This window comes from Equus caballus, chromosome 4 (assembly GCF_041296265.1).
Source record: "Equus caballus isolate H_3958 breed thoroughbred chromosome 4, TB-T2T, whole genome shotgun sequence".
NCBI lineage: Eukaryota > Metazoa > Chordata > Mammalia > Perissodactyla > Equidae > Equus > Equus caballus.
Window position 1 is genome coordinate 681,802 of NC_091687.1, and position 23,102 is coordinate 704,903.

The following is a 23,102-nucleotide window of genomic DNA, read 5'->3' on the forward strand; positions in this document are numbered from 1 at the left end:
AGTTATTGTTAATTTTAGTAACCAAACAAACCACTTACTAATTCTTTGTTCCATAAGCCTCGGTGTGTAAAACACTAGACAGAACCTGGTCCATCTTCCCTTTCTATGAGAAACTTTTTAGAAGGCCTAGTGCTCTCTGCAGTAAGTGAACCCCTGCTAAAGAAAGCAGGATTACCTAACAATAAAGAAGTAAGTCTCCTAATAAAAAGGAAAGATCCCTCAAAGCCTAGAACTTAAGTCTGGCTGCTGTAAAGGATGAAACCAAAGATCTTTTTTGCTTTTCTTCCAATTGGCTTAAAAAATTAGCCTAGGAGAAAGTGGTCAAGATTGAATTCAGAAAGAATATTTCAGAAGGAAATATGGATTCATAAAGAGATATGAATTTGGATAGAATACTTCAGACACAAAATTAGGGTATACAATTTATGACACAACAGGAACTAGGCAAAGCATAGGAATTTAAGGAAGAACATCTTTTAATCGTTGAAACCAGTCTTTCTGAGATGACCATGAAAGCAAGAAATATTACAACAAATAACTATTAATGCACATTTTCCTCTTTGTAATCTTCCTACATTATTATCATGTACATCTGTTAATGCTAGCAGAGCATTCTGAAGTTGCCAAGCATAAGTTGTACGTATCTGAGCAGAAAGATCAAAATCTACTCAGATTTCCAGAAGAGCAGCAGAACATGGAAAACGACAAAGTCCTTAAACATAAAGAGCTCAAAGTGATGTCCATTTGCTAGTCAGTGACAAAAATAGAAGCCCATATTGTTGTAAAGAACATGGTTATCAGGCCTGCTGTTGCTGTACAAAGAATTCCATAGAGAAGGAAACGTAAGTAACGTATGAGCGAGGGCTCACAGGCCAATCATTTACTTTCCATTTTTAAATGTCTTTCAAAATAGTTGATGCTCATGGAATGCAATGTACTGACAGTCCTGGGGTCTGTCTGTTGCCACTGAACCGGGACACTGCTCAGGGTGATGGGGTCTTCCCATGATGGGGAAGACGAGCTCAGTGTCGAGGATTTGTTTGGAACAGCCACTCCTCTGCTGAATTTGCCACCAGGGAATCAATGAGTGAATCAGTACCAAATAAAAATAATTGGGTCATGCTCAAGCCAGGTCCGTAGAAAACGAAATCAATTGGATTGGACACATGATGAATTTTAAAAGTGCTTTTTTTGTTCAAAGTATGGATTATAATGACATCTTCGTAATCCTTCAGAAATGGGCTGCTGCTTAGTGCAAAAAAAAAAAATGCCACCGTTTCTTCAACTATAACATAAGGTGTGTTTCGCAAAAATAAGGCATATTAAATCTTCATTTTGTAGGTTAATATTCACAAAGGTCCTGACATAGCTGGTGCATAAATGTAAAGACTCCTTGTCGCCTGGAAAATAGAAGAAATGTTACTCCTTATCGGAAAGCAGTGGAAAGATAAAATGGGTAATACTCAAATTCTATACATCCGAGATATCGTATTTTCAATCATTTAGCCCAGTTTCTCAAGCTGCAGAGAAACGTTCTCTGATGCACTCATGAATAAGGCGGTTGTGTTCCCATTCCCGGATCCCTGGGAAGGCCCCTTCAGTCTCAAGAGCTGCACAGAGCTGGATGAGCATGCCACCTGCCCTGGATGAGCATTTCCCTTCAGACCACCTTCCACTGCGAGCCATTTAAACTGTGGCTTCTGAAGGGACTATTGGCTTATTCTCTTTGTGGTCCATTCAGCGGAACCACGCTCTAGCCACCATCTTACGCTTTATTTCCTCTTGTACAGTCACCTCCTTAGTTTTTCAATTGTTTATAAACATGCCCAAAGGCATAATTTTTATGATCCTCAAAATTGAGGCTTCTTTAAGGAACTCTGTATCTATGATTCTTCTAAATCTAGTAAATCAAGTAATCTATGTAGAAAAAATTTCTTCTCTACTCATAAAGAAAAAAAAGACAGTTTTGTAAAGAGCAGTAACTTTTCCTTATAACTGTCAAATGTTTAAGCAAAACTAATATACTTGTTGACAAAGGCACTCTGAAAAGCTTTCAGTTCTTCACCTTAGCCACATACAGATGCAAGGAATCTGACATTCAGGGTTTATTAAGCACTGATGAAATTTATCATGTAATTTTAATAGATAATAATACAGAAAAACTTTTACAACTACTATATGTCCTTTTGAAAAACATACTTTCCCACTAGAACAAGTTTTTTGTTGCGATTTGGCTTTTCAGTGGATGATCTTTTCTATCCTATAAATGGTCATATGAATCACTTTGTTTAATCATTACTCATTTGCTTGTTTCTGGACTAATGATAGGTCTTAAGGGTGATGCAATATTTCCTTATTTATTATAATGCAAATATATTAGGTCAGCATTTTGAATACACTCTGTCCAACAGATTGTAGGCAGAATTGTTCAGTCTTCTTTCCAATGAACAAATAGTGGCAGAAATAATCAGAACAAAGATTGAGCTGCTTTCCCAGACACAAGCTATTAATTTCACAAAAAAAGAAACATTGCTATGAAAATTCCACTTTATTTTTTTAATCTTCAATTTGACTGATTCACACTCTGAAAATGGACAGCTTTGCACTGCTAAAATTTACAATTTTCTGGAATGTCTCCAGAAAGTAGAATGCATGCAGATGAATCCCTAGCTATTGGAAACGCATGAACTATTGGAAACTATTAAGGGTTAGATGTGAAAATTCACGTAAAATATTTATTATGATCTTGACACATAGTAAAACTCAACAGTTATCACTGGCAGCTCCAGAATTTCAGTGTAAGACAGCTGAGGGTCAGCAGCCTCATTGGAAGTAGAGTAAAAGGACTTGTTTTGAAGCTGTGATTTTCGTGGCGAGTATGTTGCTTTTATTTAGATTTTGTTTTGAGGTGCCTGAGAAGGGAGGGCTATGGAAAATCCTGCCCACACGAATGCCACCTATGATCATTAAATAAAGCTTCCCTTTAAGAAAGATAGGGTCAGGCATTCATTCCTTTTTATGCAAAAAGTGCACAGGCACTGATATCTAAAGCACAGAGGCCCGAACAACCTCTACCATTTTTCCAAAACTCAAATCTTGTCCACATTTACCTGACTTTTTCTTCAAATTTCTGAGTAATTTGCTTTTACTGCATTGAACACTGTTTTCTCCTATTCTCTTGTCCTCTTATATTCAAGCTTTAGCTCATGAAGTTTCACTGTTCATCCAGCTTCCACAGCAGACACCTGGGGTGAACACTCTGATTCTGCTCAAAGCCTGGCCAGGATGTCTAGATGCAACAATCCTGCATTCATATAACTTCAGTGTTTATTTTTTAAACAGCATACTTTTATTGTATTTTCTCTAACATTTATTATTGAGTTTTTACTTCTCATTAATTTCAGCGTCCCCAAATAGCTACCATTTTTAACTTTACATTACCTTTCCTAGTCAATGATACATTATTTGTGATTTTTAGAATAATTAACTAGCTATAAATAAACTAGAAGTGAGAAGTCAGAATTTGGCACAAAAGCTGTATATGTACGAACTTTTCAGAGGAGACCCTTTCATCTTTCACCCCATTCCTCACAGAATGAAAAATGTAACCTAGTGATCCACCTGATAGTCACAGGCCTTATTTACTCAGTGTCTTCATTTATGTCTTAATTTACGTGAAGAATCTCAAAACTTCAAGGATGTAACACAAAATGATAGTCGGCTAGACATTTCCAGAAATGTTTTCAGCCTAATTTATAACCCCTCTTTGATAAAATGAAAACCAGTAATATATAAACTCTGTTACTGAAGCAATAGACAGTTTTTTGTATGCACTTACTTATTTTACTTTCTTTGCTCTGCACGCACAGTATGAAATCATAAAAGCAACAAACATCACCACACCAACACTGAGTAAGACCATTTCTACCAGACCAAGGAGGCTTATTTTTCCAGTCACTTGTTTTCTGAACATTTTTGCCTTCTCATCGCCAATGGTGCCAGTCTGTAATCAAGTCAATAATTAGCATTATTTGAGTAGATTAGTGGTGCAAAATACTCAAAACTTTCCACTTATATATCACTCTGTTCTCTAAACACCTGTACAGTGTTAGTCAACTGTATCTACAAGACAAGCCAATGGAATCCCCTTTGTATGTCTAAGAAGGCAATAAATGCCAAGGTGGGATATTTGGAGAGTAAACTATAACCCTCCTCCCTTTAAACGGGTTACACAGCACTCCTCAGCATGCTAGGCCTGACTGATCTTTAGAACGGCCATATGGAAATATTTCAGTTTTCCAAAGGATGTTTGTTTCCTCGTGCCAGAGGGAAACGGCAAGAGTGAACAGCCTCACTTCCTCTAGAGGCTCATGCGAGGCGTTTCCCAATTCTGCAGCTAATCAATTCCATGGATTATGTTGGAAATGTCTTGTCAGGCGATGGGACAGCCTGCCTGTGCCTGCTCTAATCCTGCCTCCCTAAGACTGGCTGGCTTCTACTGCATTACAATACCCAGTGAGTCTGGCGTTATTTGGAGTTACGTAGAGTCACGACTCTCTCCTAACACGGCACTACATCAAGAAAAAGTGCTTAATAGATGCATTTTGAAAGTACTCCAATATTATAGGAGGCACTTTGTCTTTCTAAAAGAAAAATGCTAAAAACTAACTCAAATTTGATCATTAATAATATATAAACTCATCCATATGGGCAGTAGAAACACATTCAACTTCAAATACTATACGTACATATTCAATTTTAAAACACCAAGAACTTTTTTTATATACAAAGAAGTTTGCTGGTTTTAATGACTAACGGGTAAAAAATACTAACCTCATTAAGCCAAAGAATAGGTACAATATAGTTCCTCTTCAAACTCTTTAATGCCCTGTAATAAACATTGAAAATAATTGTAAAAATATATACCAATATGTTACACATGTATAATAGAAAGTTTAGTAGTAACTAGTGTAAATAAATGTTCAGAAATTAATTGCTCTTGAGCATGGTTAAGTTTCTTGATTTTTGTGCCCTGTAATAAATCATTTAAATTTTAAACGGCTGTTTCTCAGACATCTTTCACTATTATAAACTTTTATAAATCAGATTTCTAATTAGACTGACTTTTTCTAAGTACAGATTTCCCTTTTCAGTGAATTCTACCCAGGAAAGTAACATATGAATTCTAGAAACTATTTGGATATTCCAGAAAGTATTTGGGTAGCTGGCAAAATGAGATGCCACCAAATACTCAAATTAAAAAACATTCCAAAATATGTACCATTTCAATAAACAGGAAAATACATGAAATATACCATTTCAATAAACACTAGATATAATTCTAAATTACAAATAAAAGTTATCCTAAGCATTTAATAATGATTATTTAGTACCTGAAGCCAAAGAGAAGTTGAAACATTATATTCTTCCCACTTACTTTCATAGATTCACTCACATTCTTACAAGAAAATACTAAAAATAGGGTAATGATAACCTTGTTCAAGAGACTCACTCAATTTTTCTTGATGGCTTGACCAATATGTTGACCTGCAGCCGTTTTGCAAATTGTAAAGTGAATCCAGTTATCTAAAAAGAGAACAAACTAAAATAATCACCAACTTCTTTTAAAACATTCCATTCTAATACCCAAAACTTAATTTTACTGTTATATAGATCTTAAGGTGAAACTGTCCTACTTGCAACTTGTGAAATCTATTAAATAATTAATTGAACATATTAAATATTTTGCATACATAATTATCCACGATCACATTTTACATGTATAGGTGTGTGCGTATACACATACACGCATATGTACACACATGCATATAAATGTGCACACACACAGTTTCTTTGCCTGACCTTGTGTTGAGGTTTTAGTTAGATTTGTGATATTTACCAGGAAGGGTTTTTGGGGCCTCAACAACAACAGTACTGAAACATAAGAACTCATGTGGTTAATTTAACACCTGAACTGTGCACGGTCAAATCCACATATTGTTCAGCAATCCCAGTATTGTTTAATTATAATCCTTCTTCTGTCATTATTTAAAACAAAACACGACCACGAAAACTCTGGCATTTCTTTTAACTTTTGAAAAGGAGAATATTAAAATAATTTAAAAATTGAAACTGTTGCACTATAGGAATTTTGATAGATTTTTCTTGACACTAACTGTAATAGTTCCAGTTTCAAATTTACATATACCCATAAAATCTCTCTTATCCCTCATAACATGTGTTTCTTCATATAAGCAATACTTACAGTTAAGTATAAAATAAATGTAAAATAGTAATTTATATCAAATTGTCTTAAGCCAATGAGAACCATTTCCATCATTGGTATTCCTGATTTATGAACCACTAAAAAGGCTTATAAAGTTCCATATGCTGAAAAACTAAAATTGAATTACCTTGACATTTCACAAGCAATAGAAATCAACGTAATTTTCACTGAAATAAAAGTAATTCATCAAGACTGTGATTCAATAAATGTGATCGACAAGGAGAGAATGCATTTTTTTATTTCATTTTAAAAAAACAGTATTAAACAAATCAGATCAAATAATATATTCGCTTACGGGTTCAACATCTAAGTACGTGCTATGTTCTTCTTCATTTGGATTTAAGCCTTCAAAAGATTCTAGAATTTCAGGACTTGCATGCAGAAAATGAGGAAGTGAAATGTAGACGGGTCTTCCTGGAAACAAGTTTTAAGAGACAGTTGGGGATAAATCATTTTCCTCATTTCACATACCACTCAGAAAGATGTCCTCGAAAATAAAGCTTTTTAAATTAAAAGAATACTTAGTTGGGTTTGAGTACTAAATGGGGGATGAGAGTTAGGAAGAATTCTAACAACTGATCACTACTGTACAAAAATAAAATATAAAATTCTACATCAACCCACTAACCAGTCAGCCAATGTCTTGTTCATTCCTTAGATGCTAATTTTCAATCTGTAAAGTTTAGCTGCCGAACATAAAGTTTCCACCATATACATTCATGTTTCAGGCAAAAATATGTCTTTGAACTGATAATTAATTTCTTTAATTTAAGAACTGTCTCTTTCTCCCTTCACACCCACTCCAATACGAAGAATGTGAGCAAAATAAGAGACTCCACATTTCATGTTTAAGTCAATTCTTGTTTCAGAAACACACTGAAAACATATTTATTTACCATTTTCTAGGGAAGAAAAAGTTAGAAAAAATGGCAGACGGATTTTGGATGCTCAAAGTATTCAGGGAATTATTTTCATTTTACCCTAAATCTATAGGGAGCATAAGGATTCTGCACAGCAAAAGAAACTGTCAAAAAAACAAACAATGAAAAGGCTACCTATGGAATGGAAGAAAATATCTGCAAACAACATTCCCAATATGTAGTTAATATCTAAAATATAGAAGGAACTCATGCAAACTCAAAAAAAAAAAAAAAATAGCAAAAAAACTCCAAATAATCCACTTAAAAAAAGGGCAAAGGACTTAAAGAGACATTTTCCAAAGTAGCACAGGGAAATACTGGTATAGTTTTACCTAATAATAACTAAGTTTTGCAACACCAAGACACAACTGGCATCTCAAACAACACAAAATCTAAACAAAAGTTTCCTGGCGCCACCCTTACTTTCTGCCCTTACCGCTTTCTCACTTTGAATTTTCAGTGGAAAGGGGTCTTGGGTAAAGGTCACATTTTAAAGAATACTGCAAATCGGGTCACGGACTGTGATACTGAGAACACTCACTCACCGTCTTTGCATTTAGCGATGTTCAGCACGCCGTACAACGTACAGTTTTTTGAGACGATTTTCTCCGTGCAGAAGCAGTGGTTATCCGGATTCTGAAGTGGAGACGCAAAGGCCTTGGATGGAAGAACGAATCTATACACGGGAATCCCTTTCAGATTAACGTCAGCTCCAAACACGGCGTAGACCGACCTGGACGCAGGGAGAAAGACCTCCACTCTCAGAACTTGAACCGCAATCTGGAGATTCCCTGTTTTCTTACTTTCAGATTTATATTCTTGCTTTGATGTAGAAAAACTGAATACACTCTTGTTAGAATTCTTGTTTAATTTTCAGAAAAAAGTTCTGGTGAGATTTTAAACCATCCAGGAACTCAATACTTGAGTATGAGCTATTCTCACTTTTGTTTTCCAAAGCTACTAACTTCTGCTTGTGAACTACCATGGAGCATTCCTACTGAAGACCTTTCTCGTACTTAATTTCCTCTATAGATTAAATGTTTATATGAATCCCTCACGTCCTTTATCTGTGCCCAGTTTAAAAGAAATAAAAATAAAATTTCTGTCTTTCGAAACTTAATCCTGGAGAGAAAGGCCACCCGCTCACTGGGGCCTGTGCGTGTGAACGCTGGATATGCATCTCCTAGGCCTCTGTCATTTACCAAGTGTCCCCCAAAACCTCGGCAACCGTGCTGGGGCTCGACGTACATACCTTCTAATCCCCAGACAGCCCTACATGAAGAAACACTGTTCTCTTCAATTTGACAGATAAGGAAAAGATTCAGAGATATCAGAAGGTTGCCCACGACCACAAAGTCTGTAGGAACAGGGCTAGGATTCAAGCAAACTGGTGTGGGCTCCCAAGCTTGTGTGCTGCCTTCTGGGCCCCATCGACTTGAGAAGATGCTGTAGTGGCAGCAGGCACATTAATTTGCATAGTTTGTGACAGGGGCATCACCTTCTCTGGACATCTTCAGAAAGATCAGGCATGCCCTTCTAGACTTGACTGATATTAAACATACTACTAGTTTAGTAAAATAAAAATATTTCTTGCTTAGAAATGACAAAGAAGAAAATGACTTGTATTATGCAAAATATCCTTTTACATCCTTCAATATTTTAAAGAGTTAATAAACACATTATGGATTCCATATTGTATTTATTCTTAATAAATCCAGAATAATTTCCCTAAGTGTATTTTATTTTTCTCAAAGAACATGGTTATTAAGTATGAGCTTCTTGTCTGTGTTTTGTCATGTGGGGAGAGAAATTTTGACTCATAGAAATACATTGGAGTCTTTGGCGTACCTGCAAATGTCAGAGGAAAAGAATTGCAATACCCGGGTCTTCTCAACAAAAGGTGGAAACGAGGCTGCGTCTGTTTAAAAATCAAGCCAACAGCAAGGGATTAGATGTAATGTGTGTCATAGAAAAATCGAGAAGTCTCTGTTACCACATAGTCAATAGAAATATAATGCAAACTGTATATGCGATTTTAAGATTCTCTGGTACCCACATTTTTAAAAAGTAAAAAGAAACATATATTTTATTTAAGCCAAAATATCATTTTAACAAGTAATCAATATAAAAATTAACAAAATCTCAAAATCCAGTGTGTATTTTTCACTTACAGCACATTTCAGGTTGTACTAGCCACATTTCAAGTGCATAAGAGTGACATGTGGCTAGCAGCTACCAGATTCAGAAGTCTGTAAACTATACACGTTCATTGTACTTTCGTATTACATTTTCTCACTTCTTAAAAATAAGTGAGGGCTTAAAAAATAGTGGCAAAATCACATCTTAAAACTGTGACTGTGTTTTTCTGAAATCCACCCCCTCATCGGTGGAGGGGCACGCTTCTCACCATAAAGTTCAGTCAGAATTCCTGTTGGGATCTTACTGTCCTTATTTTGATAGAGGTTCATTCATCTGACCTAATGGTTGATTAACGTTTCTAAAATCATTCACTAAAGTTCTCTCACAAAACAGAATTTCCTGCAAATGGTTTGAAAACATATGAATGCATCCAACTACAAAGGGCCTTTGCTGAGTTTATGGAATTTCTCCCAGGGTTATGGCACACACCGGCTCTGTGAAGAAGCAACTAGAGGACTCCTACATTGGCCCCTCAAATGAGAACCGTCAGAAGGAGCTGCCACTGAACGTGTTTGTTCAAAATGGCAAGACCCATCCTTCAGATATGAATTCCAGGTTCTTTTTCTGGTAAGTGCCCCGACCTCATGACCTTATGAGATCTCATTTAGACCCCTGTGATAACATGTGAAAATTTGACGGAGGATCCCAGTGAGCTTGGCCCTGGTATGGAGAGAAATGGCTATCAAAGATTAGCTTAAACTCCCCAGACGGGTCCCTGAGGGGGCATTGCCTACAACTGCTGCCCACCACCTTAACCACTGAAGAAAAAGAACACACTGAACAGCTTGAAAAATCCTCATCTGAAACATCATTGACGACTACATCATAATAGCACCAGCAACGACCAGGGGCCAGGACCGCGAGACAGCTGACGTTAGCATCGGATGTATGTCAACATTTTCGCCTTACGTCTTATGCTTCATGCCTGATGCTCATGTATTTATATTATGGTCATTAAGGAATCCTCTACTTCCTCTTGTAAAATTTCTCTACTTAGCTTTGGGCAGATTGTTTAATGATTTTTTTCCTTAAACTCACAATGAATCCTTTAGTATTTAAAAGCAGCACAGTATATTTCTCTGAAGTATTATGCTTATGCAATGACTAGTGTTAGTCATATGGGGTCACTTGACGATTTATTTGGAGAAATGCTTTCCTTAGAACAGAATTACTTCACCCATCCCCATGGCTCAAAGTACTTCAAAGCAAACTCAACAGTTTTTGACGTTTTCTTCTGTAACGGAGAGATATCAAAGTTAAATAAATGTGCAAAATTCAACAATACCTTTGGAAAAATAAACGTCTCCTGTGTTTCCTGTTTATTCTCTTTTGCATAACTTTACATTTAACTGTCTCCATCTCCTTTGTCTTGTTTTCCTACAAGGCGTGGCCTCACCAACTTCATAAACTTCGTGCTTCTGCTTCTGCTGAATAGTTGTTGAAAGCTCACCTCTGACTTCAGTTACCTCATGGTATTCGATTCCCATCGCTCTTTAAAACCTTAATTCTCAAACTAATAGGCATGTGCGTCCTTTGCTTTTCTTCAGGGAGAATGATAAGTCAGCTCTAAGCACACTCTAAGTTCTAGTGCTTTATTCTTTCCCAGTTCTAATTCTGAATGTCCATTTTGCAGACATTTTTTACAGTTTGTAGACATCTGACCTTGCTATTTGTTTTTGCTGTTCTCATTGCTTCCCTTCTGACCATCTTGTTCAAAGTGGATGGCTCTGTCTTGCAACCTCACTGAGCCTACCTCAGCTTGAAACCTCACTTGGAAATATATTTTACATTTTGCAATTATCCTGATTTTTTAATTCTTTCGATTTTAAATTATTATCTGTACAGTATTTACAGAAGATGTGAATGGCGACTACTTCTCTAAGCTTTTTTAACCCCTAACTTCCATTGCCAGCAAGGCCGTTCATCAAGCAAAGTTTTTGCAGAGCAAATGTTTCCTGAGGGCTCCCGTGAAGGCTGACCCTCTGTGGTTGATCTCCACAAGTCCCATCACGTTAGACGGGTATTTACTAAGCCTGTGTGTGAACAGAGACTGAACTGTGTTGTGGGGACATGACAGGCAAGCGCACACCCTCCAGCTCAGAACACCGCAGGCGTGATGGTGGGTTTGTGGGAGAGAGGAACGTGGTTCATTGGGTCTATTACCACAACGCGGCTGGACTCACCTGTACCGTTAACCATGTCACAATAGCCTGACCAATAGGAGAGGTTCCTTAGGAGGAAAAAGAGAGAAAATGAACAAACATTCTCATTTCTCACATTACCTTGTCTGTTAGGATTCAATACTTCTGCTAAAATAATAAAGATCAGGCATGACAAATGCTGAGTTTCAGAAATGTGCTACAACATTCGGTCCATGTTTTGTTGTTATCTCGTTGAGATAAACTAAGTGCCTGATACCATTAAGTGGCTAGATTGTAAAAATAAAAACTGCCAAACATTGTTAATTAGAAACAATTTGGAACAGACACAGTTCTGAGAAAAGAAAATTGAGAAACGGTTATCAGACGTTTAGATCTCTTCTTAGGAGAGCATTTCTTTCCAATGGGAGAAATGAATTATTAGGTAGTATGTTGAGAGTTCAGACTGAATGGGAGGAAAATATTAAGTAGCTGATGTAAGCTCAGTATGAGGGAGAGGAGGAGAGAAAGAGAAGCAGATGCTTGACCAATAGAGATTGGAAATGTAGATAATCAGTTTATACTTTTCCCCCTTTTAACTCTTGCGTGAGCTGGCACTAAAGTAGGACAGAGTTTATTAATGTATACTCTGGTGTCTAGATAATATATATGTCTATATATCTGGAAGAAATAAAAACAACGGCAGTAATAGTTTCTCTGCATCTCAGCCGCTTTATGGTGGTTGAAAAACTGTTTTTTCCCTTTCCTAACATCGTGCAGTGGAATGTCAACACAAGCTGATGCTCCTTTTTCAAACAGAATGAGCTGTTCATTGTGCTCAGTGTCGCACTGATCAGTTAAATTAACCCCATAATCTTAAACTGATGTGAAACTGTTACTCCAATTAGGAGCACTTAGCAGCTCTCCTGAAAACCTCGCCATAATGTTGAAATGGACGAAATGCTCATGTTCCTCAACCCACAAACAGTGATGTGACCTCCCCTGAAATGAGCGTTTAGAAGTGTTCGTTTTCCTCCACTAGATTTTTCCATGAAAATGTGTGACTACGTACTCTAGAAGAAAAAGTACTGGGCTAGTAAATATTCAACTGTTGTAACAGCTTTTAGATAGGGACTCGGTGGGGGGCAATGGTTACATCTATTAATAAAAACGTTTCATCTCTTCCGATTTGATTATTCTTTTTCAGAAAATAACTGGTCTAAAGCATATTTATTAACTTTGAGGAGAATAAAAGAAAGCTTCCCTCTGATATTTATTGGGGTTCTTTCCAAAACGTGTATGATGTTATGTATCCTCCAGACGAATAGACAGGAGCTAGGAAAAGAAAGGAAACCGTGGCCTTATGAACACATCTCATTCTATCACTACTACCGAGGGGCATGCTCTTTATTTTCAAGTGTAATATGTAAATTTCAGAACCGTACTTGAAATAAGAATTCCATTTTTTGCATTGACAAAGGTTCGAAAGAGCTGAGTTATCAATATAGAAAACGATTTCAAGAAATATTTGAAGGGGAAATCATGAAAGTGTTTGCATGGAGACATTAAGCTTCCGTCTTTATAGACACGTTCAGTCATGTCACCGTAATGAAAAATTTTTATTTGACATGCTGAACAAAAAAATCCCAGTAAACTACGTCTACGTCCTGGAGATCAGCCCACGTGTTGCCCTCCCTCCTTATCACTGTGCCCGTCTAACTGCAGGGGTGCTCTGCAATGCGGGCGATGCAGCAGAGATGGAAGCAGTCCCCTTGGATTTCTTTATGCAAGAGGTTCTGTGCATAAAGGTAAACCAGACACTAAAGTGGGGCTGATGCTCAGCAGCCATGCACTAGTGTGTTCAGCTGTCACACTAAAAGGTGACGCCTGGCAGGACAGGAGTTTCCAGGCTGAGGGACAGGCAGGTCTATTGCACAGGCTGGCACCTGTGCTTTCTCAGTTGTTAAATGAATACCACTCCCACTTAGAGTGCCCAGTGACAGTGCACACGCACACACACTCTTTACCTGGATACTTACTTTTTACCTTTATAAGTGTTTATTATAGCAACCTTGCTTATGTTGTCTTTTCCAGTGAAAACTTGATAAACTCCATCTACAGTGTTGTTGTACTGAAAAGACGTACAAGAAAAAATTACTTCTAGAATAAGCCGTATCTTTCAAGTTATGAAACGTAATTAACTCACTTGTACATTTCCCAAACACAGTTAGTCATAATCATTTCATATGATTTGAAGTACATATGCGATAAAGTTTTAAAATTGTTGGTGGTTACCATTTTAGAAAGATAGGTTATAACAGGTGCCTAGAAATAAGTGCTGGATGCTGTGACACAGGAAGAAAGCAAACATCAGAAGTCGACATGATCTAAATCCAGTACATTTTGTCACACCTAAGCCAGTGAGGCAATTCTGATCATTATTACATTGTATTGAGGTGAGAGGATATTGAACAAAACCTATGAGAACAATGGCAGGTTTCTAGAAGTATTCTAAATGTTACCATCTTTAATAAGTGGTTACTGAAAATTAGGTATAAAAAAATTAAAAACAGAATTAGCCAAAGAAAGAGTTGTGAATATTTGAGTTAAAAAAATAACTGAATCTCTGATCCTGTAAGGCTTTCTACATTCATAGGGAATTGACAAATAACTTGCAATCCTAAACACTATCTAAAAGTAAAATAACTACAATGGACTGGAGAATATAACTCAAGTCACATACAGCGCCAAATGAAATTGTAGTCAAAATGCCAATTCAATAACCTGCTTGTCCTATTTATAATTTAAAACATTAAGCGACAACTAAGTACATCACCGCGTTCACATTTTCTCCAAACTGCATTTCGTGACATCTGTGGACCCCTGGAAGTTCTTACTAACAAACTCCATTAAAATACTACATGGATGATTCATTAATTTCATTGCCTGCAAATTTAGTCTAACTTGTAAATTTACCTTAAAACAAATTTGTAAGGAGTCTAGAGAAGGAGAAATGATAGAATGAATCTATTTTAACACATAAAAATATGGTGTTAAACTTGATTTTTTGAGAAGGGGAATAAAAACTTAAAGCAGTGTTCAGAGCCTCACAGCTTACAACCCAACTTGAGACAAACTGCATATTGATCGAAGAGGGGAAAGCTGATGGAAGCTCAGCTTCTTAATTTTAAAGTTAATTGTTAAATTCAGATAAGGAAATTGTCCCAACTAGGAAAGCTGAAGCCATGTGAGAGAGGGGCTTTTAAAAAATTGGGGTATATATTCCCAGATCAGAAATAAATAGGGTTAACAAAGTAATTTATAAAATTATGCATTGCCAATGCTATTATGTTTATCCAATTAAAGCATAACAATATCAACGTTTATATTTGGTACTCACAGGATAAAACACACCAACTGTGGTAGGCACAGGGTACGGAACCAAACTCAAGAACGGGTCCTTGTAGCCCCACAAGAGTTCTTTCAAAGTTCTGGTTTGAAACATGGAAGATTTTGACTTTTTGATAAGTGAATTGAGCACTACTTGAACAAATGGATTTTCATAGAGATGAGCTGCCGCCTATAAAAAGAAAAAAAAACACTGTGCAGCATCAATTGCAATATCCCATTTTTAACAAATAAATGGATTAAATACTAGAATTAGGTTTAATAAAAAAAATTTTTAACTGTATCTTTAAAACTACTGCCAAATCTTGCCAGGACTAAAAGTGTAATTTGTCTAATTCCTAGGTGATTGCATTTCTCTGCCTCAGTGTCGGCCACAAGAGAAAAACAAAGTTAAGTCCTTTTTTTTTTTAGGATGCACTTTAACTGGTCTTCTAATTCAGTTGGTTTTTATACGATTTTGTCATCTTTCCAAATGACCATAGCTCCACTTAAAATAATAACATAGGAACACATTTTTATAAAAATGACAAAATAAGTATTTAATGATAGTTCTAATCAGGAGATTAATTATAGCAGATTTTAGAGTATTTCAAGACAAATAATTTTGTGGTTTTTCTACTCACCGCTACAGCCAGATTGAGAACAGTGAACGTGTCATTCTCTGTTCCAACGGAGAGTGAAGGTTCAAAGATAGCACCATGGGGCTGTACGAAGGAGACTGTGTGGTTCTCAGAGTCGTGGGTTATGTTTTCCTTGGCTAGATAACGAACTCTGCATAACAGAAGTAAATAAAATCAAAATAATTGTTTCAAGTGAACATTGGGTCTCAAACGCCATTCATTCATGCAACAAATAATTTGTGAGTAAATAGAACATGTCAGAAATTATGCTAAACAATTGGGTTAAAATGACAAATAAGCCAGTGCCAGGCCTCCAGCAAATTAGAGATGTGGGTCTTAAGTTTGCGTCTCAGGGGAGAAGTCGTATCTGTCATTGTGGGAGTTCACACAGAGCCCGAGGGGGACACAGAGCAGGTGTCAACCCAGGCTTGGGGTGGTCATGGTCGGGGGAAGGGTCAAGACCCATTTTGGTGGCGATTCCACCTAAGTGGTGTGAATGACAAATGGAAGTCTAGTTAGGTGAAAGAGGTGGAAAGTAGACATCCAAACAACAAGGCGTATGTTCAGAAAGGCAGATAGTCAGACTGCAGAGTGAGAGTAAGGAGCACCGTGGGAAGGGAAGCCACGGCAGGGAGCCAGGTCTCAAACACAAAGGGTCGCATTCCACACCCAGGTGTGTGGCCTCGTCCTGAGGGCGAGGGGCAGACAGAGGGTTAAGCAGGAGAACATTAAGAGCCCATTTTCTTATATCAGAAAGGATGCTCACAGGACATAGCCTATCCAGTCACGGCTTTTCCACATTTTCCAGTATTTTATGGAGAATTAAAGATAACGAATGGAATACGATTCCCGGTTTACAGACCGACTGCCCATCGCCCTGCCCCCTGTGTGTTGAACACTTATTAGGTCTGAGCTCCTGGATCTGACACCCCTACGCTGTAAAAACACCAAATGACTGTTTAGGAATGTGGTGAAGGGTGACGATTATGGAGAAAAGGCTTTTTGAGAAGGAAATATTCACAGAGATGAAATGAGATGTACACCGCTCATTGCACGACCACATAGTTGACTGACTGCTGTGTGAAGTGAAAACTAAGGTAAAGACCGAAAAAAATGGGACTGAAAGGGAAAAAAACACACACGCACATTTCACAAGGATGTCACAAAATGTAAATTCTCGTAGGAGAGGATTCAGAGGGTTTTATACCCCAAGTCCAGCCTCGTATGTGGAGAGTTCTCTATAACTGTTTTCTGAATGAATAAACTAATAGCTCACATTCTTCTAAAAGAACATTCACAGTCAGCTAGAAAGATATTTTGTTTTTCAAATAATTTTATTGAAATGTTATGATTTACTCTTCTTGGAGTACTGTAGACGCACAAGGAACAGAAAAGTCTGAAACAGCCCCCAGGACAGTGTGTTACTAGTCAATTACTATTTCTCTTAGATAATTGTATTCTAAAATTAGATTCCATGTTATTAACATTTAAAATTGAATACTTTAATTTTCAGGAACACTTATGTATATGTATAGCTATTGAAATAATAGCAAAATAATTGTGACCCAAATTCTAGAGCTTACTTAAATTGTACTCACAACATTTTACCAGTAGATGGCACTCCCTAAGAGAAAAACCTTTTAAACTGAGGACTGTGTTTAGAATGTACTTTTAAAAAGACAGCATAATCGCTCGGGTTTTGTTTAAAAATTAGAACGTATGCAGGTTTTGGAAAGTGTTGATTAATAAGGTCAAAGGGAGGAATCTGCCTCAGATTTTTCGCAAGATTGCTTTCTCTGTACTCCTGCCAAAGCAAAGTAAATTTAAAAAAAGCAAAGATTTATGTTAGACCTGAGGATATTCTGAAGGAGTTACTGAGTCTTCACAGAGGTGGTGCAGACGTAACATATAGAATTAAGATCTCAATCCAGGCAATATCATGCTTTGACCCGTGTCAGACCTCATCAATCAAAGTTGCATGGAACACACGTTAGCATCAGCCAAATGAGCCTGAGATTCTGTTCGAGAAGAGACGTCCCCCACGCTGCCAGTGTCAACTGGACTCAGGGTGTAATTCACGGGGAGCCAGCGTCACCTCAACACACGGAAGACTCTCAAACTATTAACTTTTTCTGAAAGGTGATCGGTTTCTCATGATTGAAGCCTTCCGAGCAGACACTGACGACTCCCTTTGGGAGACACTGTGAGACAACGGGTTTTCTAGGTGATCAGAAACCCTGTTCACGCTGTTCTATAAACAGGAGTTTATCATTTATAAGCTTCAGCTGCACATCCAACTTCTCCTCTCCAATCCTCCCCTCATTGCCTCTCCAAGTCAATCAAATAGATCTAATCCACCCCGCTTTGGTCTAAAAGCCTCTAAGAATAAAACGCATGTTTGCTGTCACCCATCAGAGGAAGACTAGGACTAGATTCAACGTTATGTTAAGGTTTCCCCATATCCCGAGAAATATCCTTAAAAGTAAAATAAATAAACTTCCCCAAACAAACAAAGCATTAAACAGAAAACATGCTAAGTTCTAAAATTCTAACTGCTCTTCTCTTTCCTCGCATGTATTCAGTTCACTCAGGGTTAGGAATTTTTAAACAATTCTGCTTAGGGTCTCATCAGGTCCCGTGAATTCTAGATTTTCACAGGTGCACATCAGAGCTATAGCATTTTTGGGGGACAACATATTCCTATAGGCTTTTGATAATAACATAAGAACCATAAGAACATGAAAAAATAAAAATATTTCCCAGGGTAAGATATTTCTTGTAACAATGAAGACCAAGTCTTCCGTGACAGAGGTGTGGGTAGTCACATGTGCATTGAGATGGGAGACCGGGGACCTTTGCTGGGACAGAGAAGGCCCCAAGGTCCCCTGCAGCTTTCAGATCACGCACGATGGCAGCAGGAAAACCCCCATCACCGCCATAATTTTGTTATATTTCGAGTGTGAGTTGTCAATCTAGAAACATATCAATGCGTGGAGAGGAAAGAAATTATAGAATTATAGACCATCTAAAACAGATAAGAGAGTAAGACTACGAATTATAAGAAATCATTACAAATATGAATTTTTGTGATAAGAATTGATGACAACGTATAACTAGGTGTCCTTATCCTCAAGGGAAAATCTCACGTTTGTATAACAAACAACACAGCAGGACTGGCTTTTTTCCCATATGGATATCATGAATATATTCCAAATCCTTGGGTAAAGTAAGTGTTTTCGGCACCTCCGTCTCCCGTTTTCTTACTTTGATAGTTGGAAAAGACACATGGTCTATAATTTAAATAGAGGAAAGGTATGCAGACAACTAGGAGGTACCAGCTCCCAGGTTTGTGTGAATATGGACCAATCACTTCACACGCCCTGCGGACTGCTTTTTAAATTTAAATGAAAAGTTCTGGTTAATCGCTTCCCCTGGTTCTAATTGTCAAAGATTCTATTCAGAAGGGTATTAAACTATTAGGGACTTGAGGATAAAGATGTAGCATAGACAGTCTCAGGACTGGAGAAAATAGAAGAATGAAACAGCTGAATAAATATAAACACCTTTATGACCTGGAAATTAGTTTGAATAGAAATCCCTAACAGGTGCTGTAGTTACATAAAGTCAGTTTAATGCCCTGGTTCTCACATGGAGTGTGTGTGGGCATCGCCCACAGGGTTTGTAAGACTCAGGACTGAGTCCAGCCCAACAGTCCCCAATTCATCTGGTCTGGGGCGTGGTCTGAGAATTTGCAATTTCTGCCAAGTTCCCAGGTGGTGCTGATGCTGCTGGCCCAGGAGCCCTAGTTTGAGAACCACTGACAGAACATATCCGTTCAATTTTAGGATTTTAAAATTCTCTGGTTTTTAAATTCTGATAGACTTCTTTTTTGTATTCAGCACGCATATTTCAGAGTTATTGAGAATATAAGCCACAAGTGTGAAACACCTGTAACTTCGTAAATGTAGGGCAATTATTTGATGCTGGTAAATTTATAATAAGATCTGTATTTCTTATAATCATTAAATCCTTAGATTAGGATTCTATATAGGCAGAAACAAAATATTTCAAATTATACCACTGGCAAGCAAATAGTACGTACATTTCAATACAATAGAATTTGCTGATTGGAAGCCTTTTTAGAAATACATAGGGTCACGGAAAGCATGCCACTTAATTGGGGGGACCACTCACCTGTACGTGTATGGACCTCTTTGCATAAGCTTAATTTTGCTGCTGTTGACTGCCACTTCCTGTGGATTTTGCACATCAAAGATCCAAAACTGTCTGTAGACTTCTGTTCCCGTTTTAACCCAATTTTTAAAAGCAATTGTACCTTCTTCAAGGACAACTTCCTATGAAGAAGAAAACAAGTTTGGGTTATTTCTCTGTAGTAAATATGAGCACTTCCGGGAGTTTATGACCTTTGGTCAGTCAATGAAAGGACCAAGCTCAAATACCTTGTTCACGAGAAGCTTCGCAACCTTGCCACGCACTTGCAACAGAAATGTTCTCAACAAATTATTATTGCGATGTCTTTTGTTTAACCTTTCACAGAGAGAATCAGTGTGTAATACTGCAGATGTCTGCTGATTTAAGGCCAACCATTGGCAAGCTTTAGGGTGACCAGATGACAATATTGCAACAGCTAGTAACACACTTACTAGGCAAATTTTATCAGAGCCGTTCCAAAAAGTTCTTATCGGGTTGAACATTAACTTCTCTTCTGCCCTCCATGAGTTGCATTAATGATGCAAAACAGAAAAATCTAGTGGTACTGGAGGGTTTTTCGTTTTCTTCAAAAGTTGGGCATGATCACTTAACATTTATTAAATTAAGTAAACGAACACTTCTGGATGAAAAACACAAATTTGGCTTCTTCCCTTCAAAGTCCTGCTCAATATGGCTTCCCTAACTCTCAATATATTAGCAGCAACCCAATAGTACATATTTCCAAAAACAGCACATATTTCCAAAAATCACTTGATTATTGCTGTTGCCGGATGACAGTCCTTGTCGACATGACGGGCAACTTTAGGGCAATTATGCAAATGCCCTTGATGTCTTCCTATGCATGGAGTATGTAGAGTATGAATGTAGAACATACATTGTTCCATTTCTTAAGGATCTTATAAAGTACTAAGAGACAGACTCATATATAGCAGATTTTAATCGATGAGCTGTTCCCTTACCCTACCTCACCCTGACCAAGTATTTGTGAATACTTCCTTGAAAAGTATTTCACAGAAAAGGAGCCTAAAGAGGCCCATGAATACAGGAACAACCTGACCTATTTATTCCCTTCACCTGGAAGTGTCAATGTCTAATTCATTATTATAGGCTACTGCTCTTTAAATAAAAGGATGAAATGAGGAAGTCGTCCCATGATTCTTTCGTGGAATCTGCTAAAAATTGTTGATGTCCCTTGTAGTGAAGATAAACAAGTGGAAACAATACGAGTGACAGAATGAGGAAACCCTACAGTGAAAGCCTGTCCCCTTGCTCTAGGAGCCATGGGACTGAGTGAGTCACCGAACCCTCGGGGTGAGTGTCATTGTCTGTAAAGTGAAGGCGTTATCACAGATGCCCTCCCAGATTCTTTCCAGGCTGCCACGCTCTGAGCTGGATGTCTATGAGGTGTAGTAACTGGCACAAACGAAGCAGCATTTCCAATGAAGTGCTCTGGGAAGAATGCCCAGCATAGCAACCTCGCCCCCTCCCTCAGTGTGCCAGGGGAAGGGGTAGAAAAGAGCTTCGCAGAAATGAGCCTAAAGAGACCCAGGAACACAGGGACAATTGGACCCACGTTTCCTTCACCTGGAAGCATCGATTCGCAGAATCACAGATCAGGAAAGGTTGCTGAACATGATCACATCACCGAGTCGAGCCCTCAGGCTCAGAGCAAACAGGCGGGGGCCCAGGGGAATATCGGCGGACAGCAGCGGCCTCCTGATGAGAACTCTTGCCTCTGACCCTTAGACGTGTCCTCTTTTACACAATGCTGTTAGTGTCTTTATTTTTTTCCTGTCATCTCTGCACTTAGTTGGTAGAAGTCAAATTAAACCTCATATCTTCAGGATACTTTACTTATTGCTTAATGCAGAGCAGAGAATTCCTTAGAGAGCAGCAGGGCACCAGGCTAAAACACTATTACAAAACCCCCTGCTGTTGCGACGCGTTTCCCGTGGGGACACAGGAGCTGCTAAAGCAATGTCAGACCCTATTACTTTTACCACCAACTGTCCTTGAAAAGCTTTTAATTTGCTCTTAAAAAGTCTTATTTCCACGCTAACAAGCCCAATATGAAGACAAAATTGCATATAGATAAAGTCTTACGTCTATTCTTCTAAATGCAAAGTGTTTGACAGGGTATTGAAGCTGAAATCTGTATAGAAGCTGAAAGCTATGTTAACTTACCCATTTCAAGAGACTTTATGAGAGGAAAACACACACAAATGTACACACACACATTATTACTCTCACGCTATAAGAATCCTAAGAACTGATACAACACCAGTTATTTAACATGTGCTTCTCAAGGCACATAGTTTATTTCAGTTCTTAATGACAAGAATTAAATAAATGTTTACAGAACTGAAGAGGAACTGTGCTAGAATGCGCTTGGCAAGACAGAAAACCTCCTTCCCTTTAACGTGTGTGCATTTAATATCAAAAGATACTGTAAGTGTGTCCTGCCTTTCCTCCAAAGGCTGTGGATCACTCGCCTTATTTGTTGACATGGAGATACTTTAAAAACTTTGAAAGTTGAAACACAAGGAGTTGACATGGATGCATTGAATTATCACCTGTTAGAGTTGGGCTCATCTAACCTCGTCCAGGGAGAAATGAGTCCTAGAGGAAACAGGTGTCTGATTCAATGTTATAGGACAATTTAGTAGTAGATAATGGGGAAATTGGATCTTTTCAGTCCAATCCTGTGTAGCTTCCATGGCTCCATGGTTTGTTCAGAGACAAAGAGAAAAATCACACAAGCAGTCAAAATAGGAATGCATTTCTACCATATGCAGTATGAGAATATGGTATAGCCACTCCTTGAGTACAAAGACTAAATATCGTACAAGTTCCTTTAATTTTAAAAGGAGCAAACAATTTCATGTCCTTTGTGAACTTAAAAGGCCTTGATTTTATGTTGGATTTGGACTATCTAGTCTAGTTTGCAAATCTTTCACTAAATTTGAAGTACAAAGCTGATAATTATGAGCACAGAAAATGTAAGGTAACTTAAGATCCTCTCCCTTGGCTGATGTGTACATCAGTGTCTGTCTCTGACTTTAAGGTTGCAGACCACCCGACGTCGGTAATGACTGGATCCCAACTTGATGACTCGCACATGGCATGGTCTCCAGCTGGGTTGAAACCCGGTGACCTTGAAACTTCTATTTTGCCACATTAATTTGAAAGTGTATGTCTATGACAGTAACACCTTCTAACTAGTCCCAGCCTCATTTCATTATAGCTGTTGCAGGACAATAGTCCTCATCAACATGAGTGGCAACTGTAGAGTAATTAT

General features: G+C 37.9%; 1 protein-coding gene across 8 annotated transcripts in view; it reads right to left on the minus strand.

Moving 5' to 3' along the window:
- Window positions 1–458: 458 nt before the first annotated feature.
- CD36 (CD36 molecule (CD36 blood group)) overlaps window positions 459–23,102 on the minus strand; it is a 69,615-nt gene continuing 46,971 nt past the window's right edge. For all 8 annotated transcript variants that reach the window (XM_005609036.4, XM_005609038.4, XM_070265319.1 and 5 more), the window contains 12 exons: window positions 19,766–19,926; window positions 15,575–15,722; window positions 14,944–15,123; window positions 13,583–13,674; window positions 11,589–11,635; window positions 9,055–9,124; window positions 7,752–7,939; window positions 6,582–6,700; window positions 5,513–5,586; window positions 4,834–4,888; window positions 3,839–4,003; window positions 459–1,400 (listed from right to left, as the gene is read on the minus strand). In XM_005609036.4, coding sequence (XP_005609093.2) covers window positions 3,839–4,003; window positions 4,834–4,888; window positions 5,513–5,586; window positions 6,582–6,700; window positions 7,752–7,939; window positions 9,055–9,124; window positions 11,589–11,635; window positions 13,583–13,674; window positions 14,944–15,123; window positions 15,575–15,722; window positions 19,766–19,926 — 1,299 coding nt within the window. In that variant the 3' untranslated portion in view covers window positions 459–1,400. The remainder of the gene's footprint in view (window positions 1,401–3,838; window positions 4,004–4,833; window positions 4,889–5,512; window positions 5,587–6,581; window positions 6,701–7,751; window positions 7,940–9,054; window positions 9,125–11,588; window positions 11,636–13,582; window positions 13,675–14,943; window positions 15,124–15,574; window positions 15,723–19,765; window positions 19,927–23,102) is intronic.